Source organism: Pezoporus occidentalis, unplaced genomic scaffold, assembly GCF_034315485.1.
Source record: "Pezoporus occidentalis ecotype Australia unplaced genomic scaffold, CSIRO_AGI_Poc_V1 ctg177, whole genome shotgun sequence".
In the NCBI taxonomy this organism is placed as follows: Eukaryota; Metazoa; Chordata; class Aves; order Psittaciformes; family Psittacidae; genus Pezoporus; species Pezoporus occidentalis.
This window is the reverse complement of record NW_026913607.1, coordinates 1,137,840-1,162,679: the sequence shown is the minus strand read 5'-3', so window position 1 is coordinate 1,162,679 and position 24,840 is coordinate 1,137,840. Positions and strand designations below refer to the sequence as shown.

The 24,840-nt window shown below is 42.2% G+C and overlaps 1 protein-coding gene across 1 annotated transcript in view; it reads left to right on the top strand.

Annotated features, from left to right (window-relative positions):
- HTR1F (5-hydroxytryptamine receptor 1F) overlaps nt 1-23,555 on the top strand; it is a 110,308-nt gene extending 86,753 nt beyond the window's left edge. Inside the window, exon 3 of the mRNA XM_062614680.1 lies at nt 19,815-23,555. Within this exon, the coding sequence (XP_062470664.1) occupies nt 19,871-20,971 (1,101 nt within the window). The 5' untranslated portion in view covers nt 19,815-19,870 and the 3' untranslated portion in view covers nt 20,972-23,555. The remainder of the gene's footprint in view (nt 1-19,814) is intronic.
- The last annotated feature ends 1,285 nt before the right edge of the window (nt 23,556-24,840 follow it).

Sequence of the window (24,840 nt, the reverse complement as noted above, 5' to 3'; positions counted from 1 at the left end):
ACTTTTCAGTCCACTTAAGCTGGGTTTCTTCCTTACGGATCAGAAGCACTGGACCCAAAAAGCAAAACTCCTACCCAGGAGATGCATCAGGAATTACTTGCTGCTGGATTCTCTGCAGCAGAGCTAATGGACAGTGCTCATTGCTCTGACTACTTGCAGACCATACAGATTGGCAGGCAAAATGTAACCAAATCACTGCTGCCAACTGGTATGGATGGGGAAAGACAGCCAAATGGGAGCATTTGGTCAAATTGCACAGAAAGAGATCCTAAAAGCTGAACAAAACAGAGGACTGAGCTCAACTCATCCTCAAGACACTTTAGCCACTAGAGCAAAAGGAAAGTACTTAGTCTGCCTCTCCTGGAACACCAAGTGACCCTTGTTTCACATTGCTTTGCAGCTAAATGAAAAGCCAAAAACGTGTCTTTAACTTCACTAGTTTCTGTGAAGATACACAAGGAAGGACATGGAAGGGCAGGAAATATTCAACTTCTCTCCCTGATCACAGTTACTCTGCTGTTAATATTATCAAACTTCTAAAAGGTTAAATTAAAAAATAAAAATAAAGACCAAGCCCAATCAATGAAAGTCTCATGTCCTTTTGGCAATCCAGATGTGCAAGCACATAAAATCTGGATAATTAAAGCTAAGTGATTTTTCCATTTCATTTATTATTACTATCATAATTCTATGTACTGAAAGAAGGGCTACATATCTTTTATAGAGGTTAATTTCATTAGCTTCATAGGTATAGGTAGGTAAATTGTAGTATTGCCTAGAGGAACAGGAGCACCATTAAGCCTAGGTATTGAATATAGTTGAACAGATAAATACAGTCCCTGACACAGTGTTTGCAATATAGCAGATGAGGGAAATACTATTAAATGGTACTTAATTCTTTTAAATCACTATAACTTAACTTCTTTCCTAAAGTTGATACTCAATTGCTTTAAGTATTTAACCACAGTGAAATGCTCCTTAAAAATACACAGGAAGTCAACTAGATCTTGAAAGGCTTTCTCAAGAAATTGGCACCTTGAGGTTCCTTATCCTGTTTCATGAAGAACAGGAGATCTTTATGATATTTTCTCTGGTCATAAACAGAGCTTTAGGAAAAGCAAACAGTTGATTCTATGTCTTTTGGCTAAAGCTAATAAATACAGACAGTCTTGGTTGTCTTTTCAAACAACTCTCCTATATATGGCTATAGCAGTAAGCACTAGAGGCTTCTTTATGCCTGGCAAAACATAATTTTAACCACATGAAACTAGGTCCAGAAAGAGGTATTTGGATTCCTCACTCCCTACCCACTGAATCATTAATTCTCTAACATCTACAGCATACATAAAGGAATAAAAAATCCTGATTGAACAGGTTATATGATTTGAATGTGCCTTTAATATTCTGGTCAAATGGTCTTAAAGGGCAGTAGACTCTTAAATGAAAAGCAAGGCTTGAAACAGGAAGAACTGAACAGACTGACGTTTCTACTATAGTCAGAAGAAAGATCCTGTGTTCATCAGTCTCTTTCATTGGTAGATAAATGATCCAAATATTGCTTCTCCCAGGGGTCCCAAGCAACATTTGTGGCATACTTACAGGCAGTTATTTTTTAGTCTACCTGCTCCGAGACCACACATACAAATACTTAATAGCACAGCTTATGAAAACTTTTCAAAGGCAATTGCTTTTCCCATGACACACATTTTGCTGGTTTTACAGAACTGCTTTAAAGTACAAGTGCAGTAATTACCATCTGTGGCAAACGGAGAATATTAAAAAGACCTATTCCCATACGCAAGTCATTGCAATTTATAACACCATTTTTATTATCAACCTGCAGTGCAGCCAACACATGCAGCTGAAAATGTCTGAAGAGATTACTGTTGTTATTATTATTCTTATAAGATTAAAGTAGCACAAACAATCACAGTCAAAAACAAATACTTCAAACTGGAAAATAACTTTGTCATGCCATGGAATCAAACAAATTAAAAGCCTCCTGCTACCAGATTCCTAAACATACGTCTCTGCTCAACAGTTATATTGCAGACTTTTCTTAGCACAATACCATCAAGAAGGAATCTGAGCTTTCTTCTGAGACAGACTTCTTACCCCCATAAAAACTCAAGAAAGCACACTCACACCAACTGAATAAAAGGTCACAAGCACATCTTTCCTATGCTTACATGCAAGCAAAAGAAGAGCCACGAAGACACCAACTTCTTGTATTTTGAAGAGCAGTCAACAAACAGCCTCCTTCTGGATATACTGTAACAACCATCATGGCAGCAAAAGATTTTTAATTACATTAGGATGGACCAAAAAAAAAAATTGCATTATTAAGAAGCAATCAAACAGTTTTTTCCTTAAAGCCTGTTGAGGCTAACAGACCTTAAGCCTTGGTCTGGCAAGCGTTCAGCCAGACAGGGAAAAATGTGTATAGTACTGTCAGTGGCACATGGCACGGAGCCCCAGCTGGAGTGCATCTATTTTTCTAGCTGGAAGGTAATCTCTGGGGAAAAAAGGACTGAGAAACAATCACCCTGTGATCAAAATGGCTGATATGTCTGATGAACAAAACCCCTTTTTGTTGCATTTCATTACCTTACAATGAGAGGATGAGAGAATAAAAAGGGAAGAAGGATCTGCTGCTTTCCTGAATACAGCACTGCTAATGGCAGTCCCTTGAGGCTTCAGCTGTTCACCGCAGAGACTGAAACTTGTAGAGACACTTAAGTCATTCATTCATCCATGATGTCCTAGTACCTTTGCAGTCGCAGAAGAGCAGAGTCTTGGCACCCCGCTTGGCATCAGCTGCTGGACACTGAGAGGCATGTGAGGTCTTGGGTGTGCAGCGTGAATGCCAAGGTGGCAAAGAGATGCCCTAATGCAGAGGAGAGAAATCAGTTCAGGGAGACCTGAAGGTGCCAGCACACTTGCTCAGTACATATTGCCCTGCTCCAGCGTCCAACACGGACCTTCCCAAAACAGTTCTGGCACAGATATCAACTTACTCTGACTGAATAATGATCTCTAGCATTTAAACAAACTCATCTAAATCTTAAGTCCAAACAGGCACAGTTTGCCACAGTTCTCTAAAGTGGGCAGATGCAAACCAGCAAAAAGGGTAGCAGAGTTCACTGTGTTGGGCAAAAGCAGCTGCTTTTTCCACATATTACCCACATGAACACCAGCTCCATCGTTCTTGCTGGACGTTGCTGCAGAAGCAACATCTACACAAGGAACATACTTCCTTCTTGTCATCCAACTTCAACACTGCTCGCTACAGAAAAAGTAATCATCTGTTAATCATCACACAAGTCAGAAGTCAACATAAAAGCAGCAGCTACAAAAAAAAAAAACTCAGAAAAAAAAACACAGACCATGTCAGGTACCTATTTATCTAAATTAAAATCTATCCATTTCAACATAATAAGGAGCACAAACCTACTGATCCCATTAAATACAGCTGGAACACATCTTACAGCAATGCTTTTCATCATAACAAAAGGTTAATCTAATGATCCTGTACCATATTTGATGGCTATTAGAAGTAGACAAGTTTTATTTTGTAGGTTGGTTTGTTGTGGGTTTTGGTTGTTGCAGTTTTTTTCTTGTTTTGATTTGCTCAGAGTTGCTTCTGTTTCATTTTGTTTCTTTCTTCAGTGTTCTTCTGCACTTACTTTTCATGTTATATCTCATCTCCAGCTGAGATATACGAACAACTTTCATGGCATTCAAAAGGTCTGCAGCATTTTTTCCACTGCTAGCTGAAAATAATAGAGAAGCAAGGGCTTCAGTACATTTGAGCATCTTTCCCTCCTACAGCACAACCTCAGATCTCATGCTTTCCGAAAACTCCTATACTGTTTGTTATAGGGGTTTTTAATTAAAATTTGGATTTAATTGATGAATAAATGGTTATGTTTGTGAGGTTTTCTTCTATGCAGTGCTTCATCCTTTCTAGTGAATTGGGGATACTGACAGTTAATATTGCGGTCAAACTAGGCCATACTGAAATAAGCAAAAGAAAAAAAAAAAAGGTTGAAATCTTAATAAAAACCTTATTTCCAACACAACAGATTCTAGGATTTTAGGACAAAGTCAGCTGCATGGCCTAACTTAGCTCCTAATGAAAAAAAAATCCATTATCAGAAACAGAGAGAACAAAGCAACTGGAATAAATCATTTGCAGAAGGAATATATTGTGATTGCTTGCCTGGGTCTAAAGCAATTCATTTGAATTATCAGGATAATAAATGTTGCAGTAGAGGTCAAGCAACAGCAAAACTGGGAACTGCAGCTAATGGTTGGAACTTCTCAATCCTAAAACCCAGAATAAAACACCTAAAACCAGATGGAGCTTCTGAGTAAAGGCAGTGTTTTAGATTTCTTCAGATGCTGCCAACCCCATTAATTTTATTTGTTCCAACAACTTTTCCTAACATAGCAAGTTCCACTGCTAAGCAGGAGCTGTACCTTGGAGGTGCACAGGAACAGGTGCCCCTTGCATTGCACACAGCAGCAGGAGGACAGTGCTGAAGCTTACTGTGTTCGGACAGCAGATGCAACAGGGATCCCACCCTCACCGGGACTAAATGTCTTACTGGAGCCCCAGATATCCACCTCCAATTTTCAGGCGCTAATGGCACTGCTGGAGGGCAGATTCCTTCCCATGCCTCACAGTGCCCGGGTGCAGCATGGCCTGGCCACGCTGGGAGCCACTAAGGGCAGCGTGGTGCCCTACCTCCTCAGGTAGGAGGTCCCACAGCCCCTAGCAAGGTAAAACAAACCAAGGACAGAGATGAGGTCAGCCACAGTCCTGCCACCCTCAGGCACACCCCAGCCAGGGCAGAGAGACAGTTTTCCCACGGGAGGGAGCAGGGGCACTCATGAAAGTCATAGACCTCCCTAACACAAAGATGCACACATGCAGTGTGCCTACATCCAAAGCACCCCCTGCCAATCATCATGTCACAACTATCAAGTGCTGGGCAGGCAGAAGTTTACTTCTGTGCCCTTTGTAGATTTACTGAGTATGCTTTTGTGCTGCCTGCATACTCTAGTTGTATAAATAAGTGTGCATAAAGTTACTGTAGCTCCCAGACACATCAGACGGGACATTGGCTCCCTTACGGGAGAAGTCACAAACCCTACCTCCTGGTTCAGTTTTTTGCAGCTTTCTTTTGTTTTATTTGGGGGTTTTAATAGTCAGTTCTGGTTTTCAGTTTGTTTGGTTAAAGCACATGCTCCAAAGAAACCACAACACAATCATCAGGACATTAATCTTCAAGCATTGGAGAGGGAGCCCACATACTACAGGACTTAGGTACTTAGACAGTCCTTACACTCTGCAGTGGATTGAGTCTGGTGGTCTTTTGTGGGATTTACTACACTACATATTATATATCACAAAGGTGCTGTGATATAGCTGGAGAGGCCATATAAAATTTGTGCCATCAGCTAGTTAATTTGGCTATTTCTCCTCAGGCCTGCTAGTTTTACTTGGAGGTGTAGATACTCAGGTCCACTGATTAGAGAGAGCACCCTCTTTATGTATGTGTATATAACTACCTGGAGCTAGGTCTGCATCATTTTAAGAAAGCCTATAAAACAGGACTATGAGGGGGAATGTTTGATATATATGACCGAGCTAGATCCTAAAGATTGTGTATCAAGAAATAAAGAAGCAGAAGAATCCAAGAATGTAATGTCATTATTTTGTGGATAAAAACTGGGAAACCTAAAATTAGAAAAAGAAACAAAGGACTATACAGATGTGGTGATTTGCCTGAATCTCTTTGCTGCTCCTTTCCAGAAGGGTTAACATAGTATTCCTCATCTTCAAGGAGAAAAGGCTTATTTTGAACACTAAGGAAACTTAGTTTTCAATAATGATTTCTTAAAAAAAAAAAAAACATAGAAATTATGGGCAAAAATACAATGCAGTGTATACCCTCTCTACATGAGGATAGACACCCTATACTATAATTCTTATTACTTGTCAACCATGTATTACTGTTAAAATGTTGAAAGTCTTTTTCCATACATTTCAGCAGCTTCAAAAGGTAAAACTGAAACAGCATTTTAGCAGAGAGCTTCAAAGTCTTAATTTGGTCTTTTCCAGTCTCCTGGTAGAAAAATAGTTTCTCATGCTGAAGTCCATAGTTAAATCCTCCAAATTGCCAGTGTGAGAGCTGGGCTGTAAGCAATCCAGGGAAAGGGATTCAGCATTTCCAACGGTGCTAAGCACAGTGCTGCTCCCATACATAACAAACAAGTCAGATCATCAAAGACTTGCCTTTGATTTTTCTAGGCCTCTTCCAGTCTCTGAAGAACAGTACATTAACCATTTGCCTCTGTCCTTTACCCCTGCTCTTTACCATGTTATTATGTGAAAGCACGTCTTAATCTTTAGCTCTCAGAAACTACAGGGACTATAGACAGCCTACAGTAGCTGAGAATCCACTGGAGGTTTTTGAACTCTCATAAAGCAGTTCAGAGTACTGATGTGCCTTCTGAAGATTTGAGCAATTAGAAACAGTCTGTTTAATGCTTCTCTTCAACATTAAATTAATATTACATGTTATCATGTGCAAGTACTGTAAAACACCAGTTTTAAACATCCTTGGGAAATATTTTGAAATCTATTGCAAGTATACACAGAGATTACAAAGAAATGTGCTTGTATAAGAAAGACAATTGTAATTTTCTCAGCATACAACTTAAGGAGAAAACAGCTGCTGGAGTTATTGCTTCTTTATGTTACTATTACAATCTAAATCTAAAAGATAGCTTTACTTAACCCTTTTCTGAAACTATACTTTTTTTTCTTACTTGGGAAACAAAGAGCTGAAGTGCTACCTACAAGCATCCCTAAGATAAAGTAGTATATAAGCTTCCTTACAGTGCTGAAGGCTTTAATCATACAAGTGGGTTTAAAAGATCTTAGAAAGCCAGCATCAGCAGGTTCTCAAGGTGGAGGGGGGGAATTACTGGGGGTATCAGCATCAGCAACTAAATCTGAGATTTTGTTTGGAAATAGTTTCCTAGGCTTATCGTTTCAGATTCTTTAGGTGCTTCATCAATGAAGTTTTGGGGATCAGCTGAAGCTGGATAATCTTGTTACACAGTTATTGCCTCAGGAATTCAATAGGCAGCAATAAGGTTGGTTTTCATAAGCAATTCTGAATCATCTGTTTAAATTTTAAGAAGCTGTTCACAGTCATCTGTGCTGTATGTCAAGTGTCACAACTACATCAGAATTATGCAAAAGAAAAAAAGCTGTGTGTGACAGTCTGTTATTTTGCTATCAGAAAAGAAAATGAGTTCACAAAGTGTTAGCTTAAGACCTTAATAATCTGCAACAGGAGACCTGACAGACCCAGGAAACTTCCTAGGGAAGAGAAATCCTTGGTTCTGTGTGAACACATTCTGTTGCATTCCTAAAAACATACCCAGGGCCAAATGTTTCCAGGAATGACTCAGCAAGCTGTGGTGCCAGCTGACCACAAAGAAAGTTGTTCTGTGCCAAAACATGGTGGTGAGATCCCGGCCCTGACCATGCACAAGGCATTTCTAGACCAGCTGCTGGCCTGAGCCTGGCAGCCGTTGCATCAACTTACCTCCTGCCTTCCTCACCACAGCAGCCCCACATGGAGCCAAGTGCATGTGCCAGCTTGCTCAGGCAACACCAGTCTCAACAGTAAATTATATCTCTCTGCCTCTTCATTATATGAACTCTGCCCCTGTTTAAACCTATGGAGGAGGTTAATAGCTTCAATCTCTACAGCCTGACACAGTACCACATAGTGTGGTTTCGAGCCTACTGCAAAGTCAGCCCACCAACAGCAATCTAAGCCAGCCTGACCCAAGGACATTTTAATTACTGCTTGTAAAATAAAATCTCAACCTGGGAACCTGCCCAGGAGTTTTCATCTGACATCTCCAATACAGGACCTTCCTGTGCAAGTGTCTCCTATCCACTTGGTAAGATTTCCCGGCCTTCCACACGCCTGTTCAGAGCTCAAAGTTCATTTTTTTGCATGCTAAGCTTCTGCATAGCAATTTCAATAAAGACACTAAAGACCTTATGAAGGCCACCCTCTGCAGACCACACTCACTACTTTATGGGGGTCTGCAATTTGCCAGCATTTCAGACAGGATAAGGGCCTGTTGCGCCATTCCCTCATGGCACATCCTCCTCTGAGGTGGTGGCAGGGCCCAGGTCCCTTTGACACCCAGGCAAAATGGAGGAGCTTGCACTTGCACTTGCCCTTCCCCTCCTTGTACCTTTTACAGGGTCTCTCCCTAGAGCTGCAGTTCTTCACTGCTGGAAGTCACCAGGGCCAGGCAGCCTGGCACCCCCTGACAGAAAAGTATTGTCTGAAGACAAACATTCCACACTAAAATCTTTTCCCATGGATGCATCCCTGTGGGAAAGAAACAAATCCAGCACGGTTTTCTGGCAGCATGTGCATCCTTTCCTCTCTGTCTTTACCAAGATCAGAAAAAAAACACCATTTTGAGGTCTACTACCTCTGAAAAGTTGATGCTCTTTATTTTCCTCCCACTTCCAAATCCACCAACGTTAAGACCTGTTTTATTCTGCTTAAAATACTTGGTCAGGGCTACATGCACATCATTCAGAGGAAACAACCTGAATTGCATCAGTCCGGATAAAGAAAATATTAGAGAACTGATGTTTAGTGCAAACCCAATGCAGAGTTTACACATGATAGGGTTATTTCATCACATATGGATAACAAGACCTAGGGAAAGACATTCTGTCTATAATATGATCAGATAAGGATTAGAATAAAGACAAATGACACCGTAAAAAGACGTCCAGGGAAAGACACTGGGAAGTCTGCAGTAAGATAGTCTTTGCAAAAAAAGCACCAGTCTCCCAAAATTAGGCAGAGGTGAGATTGCACATTATGTGAATTTTGCAGTCTCTCCAAGTTATAAGTAATTAACCACACACTTGTACTGTTCTTGTGCCAAGCAGAAGAACCCTTGCAGCAGAAGCGCACACAGACATGTTGCCTTTGCTCCTCTTCCAACAAACCCTTCTGAGACCAGTTCTCTCTCAAAGCTGTCCTGTTGAGCACCCAGCAGGTAATTAAACATCCTGCTGGTGGCCCAGGTGATAGTTGGAAAATTATGGGGTTTTATATTGTAGATTGAAACAGAGACCTTTTCTAAACACGTATATGAAAATATTGTTTTCTTACTGTTCAGGCAGGAGTGAACAAGGTTATTTCTTCCAGTTGAATAAAAGGTCTTACAGTTATTATGTAATAAAAACCACATTTGATAAAATTTGCAAGTAACTAAGACATAAGGTGCCCACATTACCTTAGAAGTCAGGTAATACCGGAGCTATTCCACCAAAAAGCCTATTAACTAGAAAATGATTTTTTCTTGTCTTTTTTAAAGTTGAACGCTTCCTAGTAATAGAGTTCAGGGGTAGGTGCATCAGTGAAAAGGGTTTGTGACTTACAATCGTGCATGCATGTGCTTACAGTGGGCTGGCAAAGAACACATGGCCCCAAAGCATAAGGATGAGTGGGAAGTGAGAGAAACAAGGCTGCATTTTATTACTGTTCAAAGGAAGTAAAACTGCCTCTCAACCTCCTTACTCCAACACTGCTTTGTGATTCCTGCAGGTTTCAAGCCCTTACCTGAAAAGCAGTGTTTTGAAACACAAGCAAAACCGTTCTGCATTTTCACCTCACTGTAAAAATTTAGTTGATAATCATGAAAGCAAACCATTCCTGCACAGTATGAAACTAGTTGTACAAATTACATATAGAGATGGGTGAATAGTCACTTCTTTGATTCACTGCCAGTCCAAAGAAAAACTTGAAACGAAAACAAACGCACGCATTGCATTCAACAGAACATTTAATTCTTCAACAGAACTGAAATTAAATTTTTAACATATTTTCCTAATACAAAAGATTTTTTGTTAAATGGAAAATTTCAGGCTGTTAGCTCCAGCCTAAATTAAGGATGGGTGTCAAGGAGTGGGGATAGGAAGTGAGTGCTCCAGTCATGATATCGAGGGTCCACGTTCAGATCTCGACCACCAAGAGCACACGTCTGTCTAAGGACAGGATGTTGACCACATAGTTACATGGGACTTTGTCTGTGTAGAATACTTGCAATCATGAAAGTACCATTTTGCTCACACAGGGATGCCCAGACACTACTTCATTTCTCACACATAGGTCTGGATTAGGGATTCAGACAAGCCTCAAATAAGCAAAGAAACTGAATTGCCTCATCTAATGAATTACAGAAATAAATCCCTGCCATCCCCTCTAGAGAACTATGAATACAAGTCTGAAATTTTCTCTTTCAAAATGATCAAGTTCATAACAGGTTCACTCTCCTGTCACCCAAAAACTAAAGCTGCAATTGAGAGGCATGCTTCCTGTTTTATGTAGGCAAGTCAGTCATCCTGTGGACAATGCCATTCTTGCTGCTTCTCCTTCCCCCCACTCAGAGGGCTGGCTGAGAAGCTGGCTTGCCTCCCCCCTCATCCCCCTCAGCTAGATTAAGACAGATGGCAGAGGGACACAAAATAAAGAGCAAACACAGATGAGTGACTGATTTTCCAAAAGGAGACAAAAAAACAAACCCTCAACTTCAACACTGGAAGCAGCAAGGAATGCATAATTACTTTCTGAACATCATTCTTTCATATAAGCAAATGCAGCAGTTGCTACAGATATGATAACAATAAGCAGGGGAGGCATCCTCCAGGCAAACTTGACAAGCAGCACAGATGCAATCCAACAGATGCAAATAGAGAACATGACAAAGGCAATCAAGGAATGCATTACAGACTAATCCCACCTATGTAGCAACCCTGCCACCCAAGCATGTTTTGCTCAGTCCTCTGCTCATAGTTACCCGGCTGAGTTTAAAGATCGCTCACGTGGTGCCTCCACAGAAACTGCAGTGACACCTTTGAAATGCAGAAGGCAAGGAGCTGCCCCTGTGAGAGAGGTTTGGGAATCCCTGTGGCTGTCATGTTTGGTTGGACCTGAAGAGCCTGTTATTTTGCAGGCTGGAAAACACAGCACTTGGTAATGCTCATGAAGTAATGAAGCAAGGACCAAAGCCTCCTGGAGGAAGATATGCCAAAGAAGTCACAGCCAGCACGCTGCAATTTATACAGCCTCAATCGGAAACATGAAGGCGAGTTAATTACGCCAGGGAGATGAGGACAGAAGCTGTGTCAGCGCTTCACTCTGTCCCTTTGCCAGAGATTACTGCCTTTGTTCTGGTCCCAGTGGAGTTTGTATCTCTCTTGGCAGCATCTAGTGGCAGAGGGACAGTTCACATTCCCTGGCATCTTGAGCAAGACCTTAGACTTTGAATTTCAGCTGCTTCAGTGGAAGCACTACATCCCTCCTGTTGAATTTGCACCAAAAGCAGTAACATGACAAAGCAGACACATGGGACAGTAATTTTCAGGGCTAAGTCTGTCAGACTTTGTCATTTTAGCCAATTGGAATTATTTCTGTTAGCTGAAAAAATTTAAAGAACCATCCTGAAAATTAAAGCAAGCAACATCTTTGTTATGCCTGACACAAAACATACTGCAATGTATCATTTTGCCAATGCAGAGACTTAGATTGTGACAAGGATAAGAAAAGCATCACATGCGGGTTTACTATGCAACTTCTGTGCGTTGAATTCAAGGCACATAAATAGATTTTTCTTTGCCATTCTGTAAGAAACCAGAGCACCTGTATTCAGGCTATAAACGGATTTGTGCATCTTTAAGGCAGAGGTGTCTATTCTCCAGGACTCCCAGATTTGTTTCCTTCATGTGCTATACTGATACTCAGGGCACACTGCAAAGCCATCTATTTATGCATGCTTCTCCTGAAGGGTGCTTGGGAGGCAGAATTCTGCATTATTTTTAGCTGACATTAGTATTATTGATTAATCTGTGATTTTACAGTCATTTGTGGTCTGTTTCTAGAAATGGGTCTGTTGTGACCTTCTACAAGTGGAAGTGATAAATAACTCCAGTTACTTATAGAGTCAAACAGCGAAACCTAAAGAGCTTTTGAGATATTACTCCATCTTACCAATACATTTCAGGTCCAGAATGTGCTTAGTCCCATGGACTGAGGCAGTACCACCCAAAACAGGGAATCCAAAGCATTACGTCAGCATGCTTATACAAATATTTGCTGACAGATTAAGAACTGGGAATAACTCTACCTCTTAGTTAAGTAGCAGATACAAAGGAAAAAAATGGGGGGGGGGGGGTGGAGAGGGGAGTAGGGAGGTGGGTGTTAGATTTTAAGCATGCAGAGGTGCATGCAGGGTAAGAAAAGGGGGCAACCGAAAACCTAGTGATTTCTGCTTCACAATGCTGATAGCCATCTACTTTGCATTCCAGGAATGGCATGTTTGCAGCAGCTGCCTTCAGGTTAACTTCTCTTAGAAACTTGCCAATCACCTCTGCCTTGTCCCGGGAGATACTTTAGGAGCCTTAGAAAAAGTTATTGGGAGGAAAGAATCTAAAGGTAGGACACTAAGAATTAAGTAAAAGTGCCTGCCTCCTCTTTCTCATCTGTTGGGGCACTAGGACTCAGGCTCAACAAAGTACTTATCTCCTTTCAGATCCAAATACAAGTTCACTCTTTTTAAATAGATTTGTTTAATTCAAAAGAGTATTATTTCCTTCTACTCATATTTGATACAACAGATCATTCCTAAGCTAATTGTCATTAGTACATCACATGGTTGGTATCTAAAGACACCCAGCCACATCAGGAAGGATTTTTACAAACTCATAAATACTGGTTTCAAAAGCAATTTTAGCTCCTAAGCAAGGCTGTACTTACAACTACTTTATCCTTCTATGATTATTTTAGTCTTACCTTCAGTAAGCATCTGGTTAGCCTATACAGGACTAGGATAAAACTAGCTGAAAACAAGTATAGTCTTCCTTTTCATCAGGAAACTAAGTTTGTAGGATCAGTTACCACAAGAGCAAGAAAGCTAGGCCTTTCTAACTGGCTTACAGATCAGTTTGGCCAATAGGGCAAGAGATCCTGCTGGCAAGTGAAACACTTAAGCATTTCAAAAGCAGCTGAAGCCTGTTTGAATGAGAGAAATGGGTAGGACCTATCTGTGCCACTGGCACAACTTTGTGTTTACTTAATGCACAAAGGCTGTTAACTGCTGGCTGTAGCAATTTAAATACCCTTAGTTCGATCAGTTGCTTATTTTGCTTTCTGAGCACTGTTAATGTTTTCAAGTTAAACCCACATTTTGCTAAGGAACCCAGGTGGAAAAAGTCAAACCCCCTCGGTACACTCAAAGCTTGTTTCCAAAAGCAGTACTTAACTCTAATCAGCAAGTTTTTCTCACTGCCAGAACTTAAAGCAACATAAGACAAACGAGGCCCCAAAATCAAGAGCTGTGCATTTCTAACAGTTCAGTCTAAATTCAGAACCCCAAACAGTAAGCTCATGATGCCCTTCCCAAAGGTATTCCCAAACATGTTTTTCCAGAAGTCAATGTTTCCTATTATGTTCTAAGTTTACCCAAAGGCAGAGGAATGCTGTTTTCCAAATCTGGAAGGACAGACTAATGCTATTGAACAAGAGCGATCTTACTACTGTTTTGTAAATCTCAGACATAAATGGATGGTTATAGGCTTAATAACATATACCCGTGCCCCTGCAAAACTGAGGAGCACCAACAACATTCCCTTTTCTTTCAGTGGCCACTAGACAAATTGAATGTTTACTTTTGTGATAAGGCTGCACAGACCTTTCCCCCCATGCCTTCTAAATAAGATCAGTAGGATGATATATGGGCTTTTAGAGACAAGGAAGTACTCATATTCTGGTCAGCTTAATGTGCCATATCTGGAAGGGAAGGAAAAAAGATCTGTAGAAGTGGCTAGCTCCTCAAAAATGATAATGTTCAAGTACCGAGATAACACACATGCTATCTTAGGTGAACAGCAGCTTCTATGGTTTACAGGGCTCTTGCTCAGCAATCAAAGGCTAATACTTTAATGGAGCAGCTGAAATACCATACTTGTATTTTAATAGAAGTTATAGATTAATTTAGTCTGTTAAAATCTATCACGAAGATAAAGTACAAGACACCACTTTCACCAATCATCAGTTCAGGACAATATAATGCAATTAGTTTCAAGTCTTTCCAAACTTTTCCAACAAGAGCTGCATACTGAAAAGGTAATGATAAAAGACAACACTTCCAGCTGCAGCAAGAGCAGCTTCCATGGAATTTGCGCTATCAGTGATAAGCTGATAGATTCAGCTTAGTTCAAGAGGGGCACCAAGTTGCTAGTTCCACAAAAGTAGCCAAAAAAAAAACATCTGGACTGTAATAATTTCTTTGAAAATAGCTATGTGTCACTGCTGAACCCGTTCTATAATTGTTGAAATACAGATTTAGCTTCAGTTCAGCACAGCTGCAAGTTTGTTTTCACTCAAAAAAGTAAACTCACAGTTCAAAGAAGAGAGCTTCAAGTCTTCCATGAATCATTTTGAAGTCTTATGTTAAAGTCTGAGCTGGAAGTACAGTGTGTAATTATGTCAGTATGCCCACAGAACCTGTGCATATCACCTGAGATTAGATCTTCGCTGCAGTAAATGTATACAAGAGATTATTCATGCTACAAAGAGAAGGCAACATGGATATGCAAACTAGCTATTTTACAGAGAATTAACTGAAGCACTTTAATGAATTTGCTCTAAAATTGACACAAAAAAGCTACAGCAGAGGGGCAGAAGCCAGCTCTCCTGCATCCCAATCCAGTGCACTGTTTACAGAGCCATCCTTCATACTTGGTTGTAGTGGTTCAGTTGCTTCCTGAGGACAGAAGCCCTTGATGACCACTGACTGAACTGAGTTCAACTTAGTAAGAGAAAATCCAGAATTATTTCATTGTAGAAGTGATCAAAAGAGAGAGAAGCATCAGTCCTTAAGCACAGCCAGTGTTCCAACTCCACACGTTTATAAACCAATCTTTTTAGCTAATGACCACCCAAAAACCTTGTGTGAATTCTCACCACAGTTAGCAGAGGATCCCTATACAACTCGGATAGGAAAGCCACCAAACTTTGTGCTTGGCAGTCCTAAGCAGCACATCCCACTGTAACCTCAAAGGGAGTCACTATCTTGGAGGGCAGATCCTATCACCGTACTTCTGTCTGTCTTGGATGGAGCCACACTCCGGTGTTCACAGCAGCCCACAGGGACCACGGTGGACACCTGCTGACAGCACTGTAAAGGCAACTTTGATGTAGGAACAGGAGGGTATATATCCGGATGGGTACCATTAGAGAACAGGTTATGCCCCATGAACAGCAGACTGCAGCACAATAATCTAACAGCAGTACACTAAAACTCAATGTGGTAATCTTCAGTACTGCTGTCCTTCCAAGCTAGCAGCCTGAATGAAATCTAAGCATACCAGCTGATAATCTTAAAACCACACAGAGAAGCATAATCACTGCACACGGCAAGTAAGCACATTTTCTGTGCTTCTTACAAAGAGCCTCCAGATCACTGCAGCACTAAAGTAACCTGTATAATCTACACACCAGTTTGGTGAACGCACCCATGCAATATCTTCCTTACTCCACGTCTCACACTGAATAGTCTTTCAAAAGCTATTAATCAGCTTTCATTAGCTCTAAATTGCTTTTTGCTTGCTTGCAATTAAGGACTAACATCCAAAGAGTTAGAAATTTATAAGGTAATTAACCATAATGAGTAATGCTTCTAAAATATGATCAACTGCTGGGTATCAACAGAAGTCATAGTTTTTCCCAGTAAACTTTCTTTCCTCCATGTATTTATACAAGCTTAAAAATTAAGATTTATTTTGCAGAGGTTGAACTTTCACCAGATAATACCATATGTGCCTATTCCTTCTCTGGAAAGCAGCTAGCTGTAGACAAAAATATCTGCAAACTAGCAATTACTGTTGATTCAGAAGGTTTTAAGGTGACACTGACATGATGAAAGATCTATTTTTATGTGTGTGAAGTGTATTTCAAGTTCAGAGGAGAGACACAGAGAGAAAGAGAACACTCACATGCTGTGATGAGCTCACATACAGGACAAGATTCTGTTCAGCATTTGTAAATATCACCATGTCAAATACATTTCCATTCCTTGTCTTCCAAACAATTAAGTGTTGGTCAAGCAGTGCTAAAAAACTTTCTGAGTAGGTCAACAGCATACTAAATATTGTCCCAGGTTACAATATCAAACCAAATTAGTGAGCTGGGTCCAAGGTTATTAACAGTATATGAGATTCTTTTTCAGCCACTCCAACATAATACCAAAAAGCTTTAGCTATTTTAATGACATTTTTTCCTATGAAAAATCATTCAGTTATTTCCCATTTTTCTCTACATGCGGTATCAAGTTGCCACATCTACATCTACATGTTGCACACAAGTGTAACCCACTCATTGCAGTCTAAAATGTGTCAGTTAAAACCCCACTTAAGGGTTCATCAGGTAGATCTTACACAACAAATTGCAAGTCAAAACATGCAAGAGGATGGAAAGTGATCCTCTTACTGCATGTTACAAGCTTTAGGCTAAAAAGCTGGAAGCTCAAGCTGCAGTCCACAGAGTGATCAGACACCCTTCTTGATAAGAAAGCTGGGTGCACATACCCAGAACATAACTGAGAATTTATTCAGTCGGTATTTCCATGCTTTCTGCTTCCTGCAGAGCCATCAGAGGAGTTACACTGTTCCTGTAGAGTCATCAGCAGAACAACCAGCATCCAAGTTTTCTTCAGTTTTCCTCAGCAGCAACCACAGAATAGCAAAACTTGAGGAAAAGTAATAATCTAATCTATGCCTTGAAGCCCCATTTGGGTTTGTTTCCTCCCAGTTCTGAGCAGAGGGGGACAGTCAGGCAGTTTTAACCTGTTGTGCCAGCACAGCAACCTGATGAGGACTCTCCAGACTTCCTGTAGGTCCCCTTTAGGTACTGGAAGCTGCTCTGAGGACACCCCAGAGCCTTTTCTTCTCCAGTGGGCAGCTGGCCACTGTGCAGGCATGAGTTTGTAAGGAAACAACACCCTCAAGCAAATCTATACTGCCAGCCAGAGATGAACAGGTAAGTTTTATCCCCAGTTGCTAATGCACATCTTTTATTACCATTTTAATGTTTGGCAGCTTTTCTTCCTATCAGTCTGCCTTGCTATGTAAAACAGCTCAACACTTCTGTTGCTTTTGTACTGCTTCCCACCAGGCAGAGGCCTAACCACTTTGTATGTTAAAATAAATGCCATGGTGGTGGAAATAAAGATGGGGACACCAAGCATGTAAGGCAGGAGAGATCCTCCAGAGGAAAAGCTGTAATGCTGGGGAGGTTCTGTTGAAGGCATCCAGACATGCTGACAACCAGCTCATGTAAATGCTTGCCTGGAAAAAAATGGAATGTGTCCCTGCAGTGTGGCACAGAAAAAAGATGCAACTGCAGGTGAAACAGAACTTTTTTCTGTCCCTCCTAACCAGCACTGACACTTGCTCCAAGATCCCTTCAGCACCATAACAAGGCCTTCTTGATGCAAACCAGAACTGGGACATGACTTTAACGGGGAGGGGAGCTGAGTGTGGAGCTGGACAGGGAGGTGTTTCTGCAGCTGCTTTGACTGCAGACCCAGCCCAGGTTTACCTGGAGCAGCAGGAAAGCTTAGAAAATAAGTGTGGGGTTGAACTGTGCAGACTGGGACCCGCAATTCACCTGCTTTTGTGTAGGAGCTGCTGTTCTTTAAGCGTGACACCCTTGCCATGGGTCATCCAACAGAGGAGAGGAGTTGTTAAATAGTGAGTGCGGGCAGGAGACAGGGAAGGCACAGGCTCTTAGGAGGCATCACAATCTCCTTCTGACTCCAGTGGGAAGCAATGGAATGGAATGGAATGGAATGGAATGGAATGGAATGGAATGGCATGGAATGGAATGGAATGGAGCAGAATAGGACGGGATAGAATGGAATGTACTACACCAGATTATACTAGACTTGGAATGGGTTATGCTGCGTGATGCCAACAGCTCTGCATGACAAGCGATGACGTAAGTATAAGAGAGCAGCTGTCTGCAATGAAGGTCCCAGACCCATCCGGGAGACAGGGAAAGGCTCAGCTACATGGTTCAGGCAGGGACAGAAGGCCCCAAGCCGAGCTATGTTCCCTGGGCCTTTGGGAGGAGGCAGTGGGGTGGAGGTCCCAGAGGAGATGGGTCCCAGACCCTGAGGCCTTTGAGCACCCCCAGGACCCTGGCAGAAGTAGACCTGCTCTGCTCATAGGCTTTCCTTTAGACACTGATGCTTGGCTTCTTTGGAGACCAAGTATTGGGCATATGGACCTTCTCTCTGATGCAGTACTGTTCTTAGGCTCTTGTGTCTCAGTAAGTTTTCCCATGGGGAACAGCTCAGGCATTTCTAAAAGTGAGTACAAGGAAATAAAAACAAATCCACAGGGAACTGAGCAGGTATTGCTCACCTCAGAAAGATTTGCAACCATTTGGTGGAGGAGCGTGTCCTGCTTCAAACTGAGGCTTCCAGCCTTGCTACTGATAAAGATGGGGAAACACAGCTCAACTGGATGAACACAGAAAACTTCCATGATACCACACACGTCGTCTTCTACTCTGGGGTCTCTGGGGAGATTCAGATTAGACATTAGGAAGAGATTCTTCCCTGTGAGGATAGTGGGACGCTGGCAGAGGGTGCCCAGAGAAGCTGCGGCTGCCCCATCCCTGGCAGTGTTCAAGGCCAGGTTGGACAGGGCTTGGAGCAACATGGTCTGGTGGGGGGTGTCTGTGCCTGTGGAGTAGGGCTGGTGCTGGATGATGTCTAAGGTCCTTTCCAACCCAAACCAGTCTATGGTTCTATGTATAATATTTCAGTTAGACAATAAGTCAACCATTTGAAGCTTTAAAATATATCCAGCTGTTTCATTTTAGAGCTGCCTAAAAGAAACCTTTGCACATGGAACTGTTTCTTCTCCTGTTTGTACTGCAATGTTTCAAGATTCTGTTTTCTCTTGAAAACTATATCCCTGTTTAGAAAGCCCATGCTTATCTATACACAAGGGAGGACTCATATACTGATGGGGAGAGATTTTAGACAGAAAAGAAGTATTATGCCTGCTTCCTGTGGATTAAAGTTTTCAAGAGCCATTACATTGCTTAGTGGAGTAGAGAGTGCCTAAATGCAGTATTAGTACTTACTTCAGGGTGAGTTTACCCAGTTTCAAAACTTGACTGCAATCCATTCAGAGTAAGTATTTAGCAGGAGGGCTGGCTCTGCACCCCAGGGGCTGCACTGATGCTGCTGCCCTGCTTGAGGAACAAGTCTGGTTCCTTGTGCAGCAACATGGACCACCCCACAGGGCAGTGCCATCTCAGGCAATACAGGATGCTCCTCTCCCCTGGCATGCAAACGTGCCCTTCCCAACAGCATGATCAAGGAGAAAAAGGAGGCCCCTATTCTGGAGGCAGAGCACCCCCACACAGTGCTAGCCAGGAAAATCTGTCTGGATCCAAAATTATTTCCAGTGACAAGTCTTGTAAGTTTGGGGTCCATAGTCTTTTAAGATGACAAAAATCAAGAGATTCAGATTGGAGACTAAGGATGTGAGGTGTCCCTGCCCATGACAGGGGGGGGTTGGAACTAGATGATCTTAAGATCCTTTCCAACCCTAATTATTCTATGATTCTGTGATTCTAGGATGTACTTTCTGAATGTTTTTACTTTTCCAACAGGTAACTGCTACTGATAAAGAACTGCTACTGATAAAGATCACCTTTAAAAAAAGAACATGGATTTAATAAACTCAACTGAACAAAATGGTACATCAGAAGAATTATTTAAATGGGCAACATCCAAGATTCTCATTTCCATTACCCTATCTGTGCTTGCACTAATGACAACGGCCATCAATTCTCTTGTGATGACTGCAATAATTGTAACAAGAAAGCTCCACCACCCTGCCAACTATCTAATCTGCTCACTTGCAGTGACTGATTTCCTTGTGGCAGTCCTAGTAATGCCCTTCAGTATTGTCTACATTGTAAAGGAGACCTGGATCATGGGGCAAGTGGTGTGTGACATCTGGCTGAGCGTGGACATTACGTGCTGCACATGTTCCATCTTGCATCTCTCCGCCATTGCTTTGGACCGGTACAGAGCGATCACAGATGCTGTGGAATATGCACGAAAAAGGACACCTAAGCACGCTGGCATCATGATCACAGTGGTATGGATCATATCTATTTTTATCTCCATGCCACCTTTGTTTTGGCGGCACCAGACAACCAGCAGGGATGATGAATGCATCATCAAACACGACCACATTGTTTCCACCATTTACTCTACATTTGGCGCCTTCTATATCCCACTGGCCTTGATTCTGATCCTTTATTACAAGATATACAAGGCAGCAAAGACATTTCACAGAAGAAGCGTCAGCCGGATTGTAAGGGAGGAGGTAAATGGACAAGTGCTCTTGGATGCAGGTGAAAGAAGCACCAAGTCAGTTTCAATGCCCAGCACAGCAGAGAAGACATCAGATCCCGTGGTGAACTGTGATAAAATCAGTATCACCATACGAAGCCCGAGGTCTGAATCTAAGCATGAGAAGTCCTGGAAAAAACAGAGAATCTCTAGCACAAGAGAGCGAAAGGCAGCAACTACGCTGGGTCTGATCTTAGGGGCATTTGTGATCTGCTGGCTCCCTTTCTTTGTAAAAGAAGTAGTTGTTAATACCTGTGAAAGATGTCACATCTCGGAAGACATGTCTAATTTCCTAGCATGGCTGGGATACATAAATTCCCTTATTAACCCTCTAATCTACACAATCTTTAATGAAGATTTCAAGAAAGCCTTCCAGAAGCTTGTGCGGTGTAGGCAATATCTTTAAGAGCTTTTGTTCATATAAGGAGAACATACTCATTGGGTTTTTAACCTGTATAAATTTATATAACTGAGATGACATTTGTTGTATTTAAGAAAAAACACTGAGACTCTTCATTTACATGATGACTTTTGTATCAGTAGCACTGGGAGCATAAATTGCCCAAGTTTTAAAGAGATGGATCATCTGCAGTCAGTTTTGCTCTGGAAAAAGAGGTAGCATATTGTGGCTCTAATCCAGTTGGGATTTGCACAGCTGCCTAGCTTGAAGCCTAAGGTACTACCTTAAATATGAAGGAAATATACACTTGAAGTAGACAAAGTAACAAAATTTAAAAAAAGACGACACACCCTAATCACAAATAAGACAGAAAATACACCCTGGAATTAAGACATGATTTTATTAGTTTGGCACAGGCCTGCAGCACAGAGCCAACCCTTTCCCAGGGAAGAGTAGTAACTTAAACATATCTAGCATCATCCTGTGTTGATTAGCTGAGTGCAGCTGCAGCTCTGGCTTTCTCCTGCAGATGAAGGACTTGCCTGTGTTTTGCCCTCAGAGAACTCCAGCAGCAGGTGAGGTGCTTTCATGGGTTATTAGTTTCGTAGCCAGCCAGTGTTACAAGCCCTCTGCCACTGTGCATCCACAAGAGATGTGGGCACAGCCCCAAGGGAAACAGCCAGACAGCTGGGGCACCTCCAGTGAGCTGGGTACACGTAGTGCCTGGTGCTCTGAGAAACCAGTGCAGTAGCGTGTAGGGAGGGTAAGCTCATAAAGAGCACCTGGTCCTCCTAATGGAGATGTGAGAAAGGAGAAATGCATGAGACTCCTTTCTTCATGTCCTCACCCCTACCTCACACACCTTATGAGGCACGGCTCATATGACTTTCAGCACCAAACCCAGCCACACAGTTTGTGCAGGAGCCCCTAGAGCATTGCTGTCACTGGGTGGCTTAGTGAGGTTTGGTTGAGTGCCACCTAATGAAGAACTTTGGCTAACAGCTCCAGCTCAGCATGTTCAGCCCTCCATTGGCTCAGAAGACTGGTGTCCCCCAATTCTTTACTCAGCTGCCTCAAGCAATAGGGCTGTGCACCCTCTTTCCAAGCCTGTGAGAAAGCAGATACCGACCATGGTACTGGCAGCATGGGTCCCTGGAAAAGGTTGTGCAGCAGTTTCTGCAGTAAGGGCAGAGGAAGTGACTTCAGTACACAGTGCCCACCTAGGCAGGGGATCCTGTGGGGTGCTCACTGGCTGGCACTTCCTTCCCCCAAAGCATTTAGTCCATGTCCCCAGTCCCAGCAGAGCTAAAAGGACCTTGCAGGCACTCCAGCCAGCCCTGACCAGCTTGGTTCAGTCAAAGGTAACCACAATGAACAAATCTCTTTGTGGGCTCCTTCTAAGGCCTCAAAAATGGCACTGTGGCCAGCTTTGATTTACATGCCAGCCTTCGATTTACATGCCCACAGCGCTTTTGAGTGCAAGAACAGCCCTCACCTCAAAACCAGCAAAGCAAGTTTACCACCAGCTAAGGGTACTAACAGGGAAGTAGGCATTTACCCCTAAGTGCAGGCAAGCTGCTAAAAGCCACACCAGAACCCAAGGATGGATTTTGCACTTTTCAGGACAAACAGATCTAGGCTGTGCCAGCAAGACTCTGGCTCTGAGTTTATTGCCAGCCATTCAGTGCTTTCTAGCAGAAATAGGGACTTGAAGCTCCTTACAGGAACTACAAACCCTACTGTCAGGAGCAGCAGTCTCCTGCAAAAGCACCGATTTGGCACCTGAGCCAGCAGCTTAAGGACATCTCAAAGAAGCTGAGACAGAAGACCACTATGCACACGTTAGATTTGGAAAGGTATCACCCACTGGTCTTTGCAGTTCTTCTTCCAAGAGACTTTCAGTAGTTTGCATTAGACAAGAAAACCCAGAAAGAAATCATCACTGTCATTGTTCTCTTCCCCTTCCCCCTTCCCTGTATTACAAACTCTGCAGTTAAATAATCTTCATATTTTGCCCACTAGCTACCAGCTGACACAACAGCTGTCAGAGGTGTTTCTTGCAAGATGACAAGGTTTGAAACCTGAAATATTGAGCTAATTTGTTTCTGTCACTTGCAACTTACTGTATTCTGCTTTCATATCAAGGTCTAAATGAGATGCTATTCACAAGTAGTAGAAACAGTGCATTTGCTTTATTGTTGATTTTAACCCAGCCAGGAATCTAATGGAAAGCTCGTCATGCCATGTAGCTCCAGCACAGCAGTAGCACAGCTAAATTTTGAAGATATTAGGATGCGACAGGATGGAATTTGGTGGATGGTCAGTGCAAGCTAGCCCACTTTCCTACCACTGCAGTCAGAGCACAGCCTCTGCAGCCCCCGTGACCTTGGCAATGGCTGCATTATGATGAAAGAAAAAACTGCTTTAAACATCAGCTGTGTTCTGCTGTCTCCAGGAAAAGCCATGGAATTCAGCTTTCTAAAAGGATTAGCAGAGTAGCAGAAAGCAGCAAAGAAAACCCCACTGAAACATCTAAGATTGAAGACCTGTTTCTCACATTTCCCGGGTACTCAGTCATAGCACTGGATATCTAGGGCAGGATATCTATCTTTGTCTCCCCTGCTTCTCCGTTTATGATTGCAGAAGGGTAGAGTATATTGTTTATCCTCTTACATGTAAGAAGTCTGACAATGTCATGTAAAATCAAATCAGAAGTAAAAACAGGGGTTGCTTTTGAGGAGAAATGATACTTAAAATACTCCTATTTAAATAATAATGGATAAAGGTCCAAGAATGGAACAATATGTAGATAAACAGAAAATAGCTGTCATTTATGCACTGTTAATGGTATTATACTCTGAATCTAATTCAGATGCTAAACATTTCTCAAGATGCTGGGTGGTTTCTTTTATATCATTTGCGCTGAGCTGTATCTGCTCACCCTCCAACACCCCAGTGGTGGAAGATGCAACCACAAGAAATCTAAGCAAATGAGCAGGTAGTTATCCCATTAAAAGTACTTGCGGCTTGTGGACCATCATTTCTTTGTGTCTGACTGCAACTCATCACTCGTTCTCTAGCAGACTCCACTGTGCCAAACAACACAACCCCACACAAGATCATTTAATCTCTAGTATTTAGCCATGTATGTGATGTGTTAAGAGAAAAAGTGAGCTCCTCTTTCAAAACGCATAAAGGTTAAGATTTCCTTGGGATTTTGCTTTGCCCTCTCCATTAAGCACACAGGTATCCACTGGAGCTTAGCACTGGATTCAAGGAGCAAGAGAAAGCAAGATTTTATGCACTGGAACTAAGATTTTTTGCAAGTAGCTCTGTGTCGTAACTCAGCAAATAGAAAGAAACCAAACTATGGCCCTTTTCCTATCTCTCTCAGAAGACTGTGTGCATGCGTTGCAGGGAAGGGGCTTACAGTTGCTCTGGGGTTTGCACAAAGCTTCCTAGATCTCTATCCCTGCTCCTGCTTCAGCTGCTCTCCCTGTTGCTGGTTGCTGCCCACCCATCCGCCCATCAGTTTAGATTCCTTCTAAAACCCAGAGAGCTGGCTTTGGAGCAGCTGACCTGCTCCCGCTTCAGCTTTCACAGAGAATAATTCCTGAAGCAGCTGTGAACATTATATCCAGTTCAGGTGGATGGATTTTGCTAACAGCAAGCAGTTAAATACACCTCATTATCCTGTACTCATTTCTTTACCTTTCCTTCCCACCAGATGCTTTATCAGTTTCCTTTCCTCTTAAGGATGGTATATCCCTACAAAGGTCTTGGGGAAACAAATATACTTTTGTTTTAGTGATGCAGTCACACTTGTTAACGCATGACTGCACCACCCAGAAACACCCACCTCATCCAAATGTGGA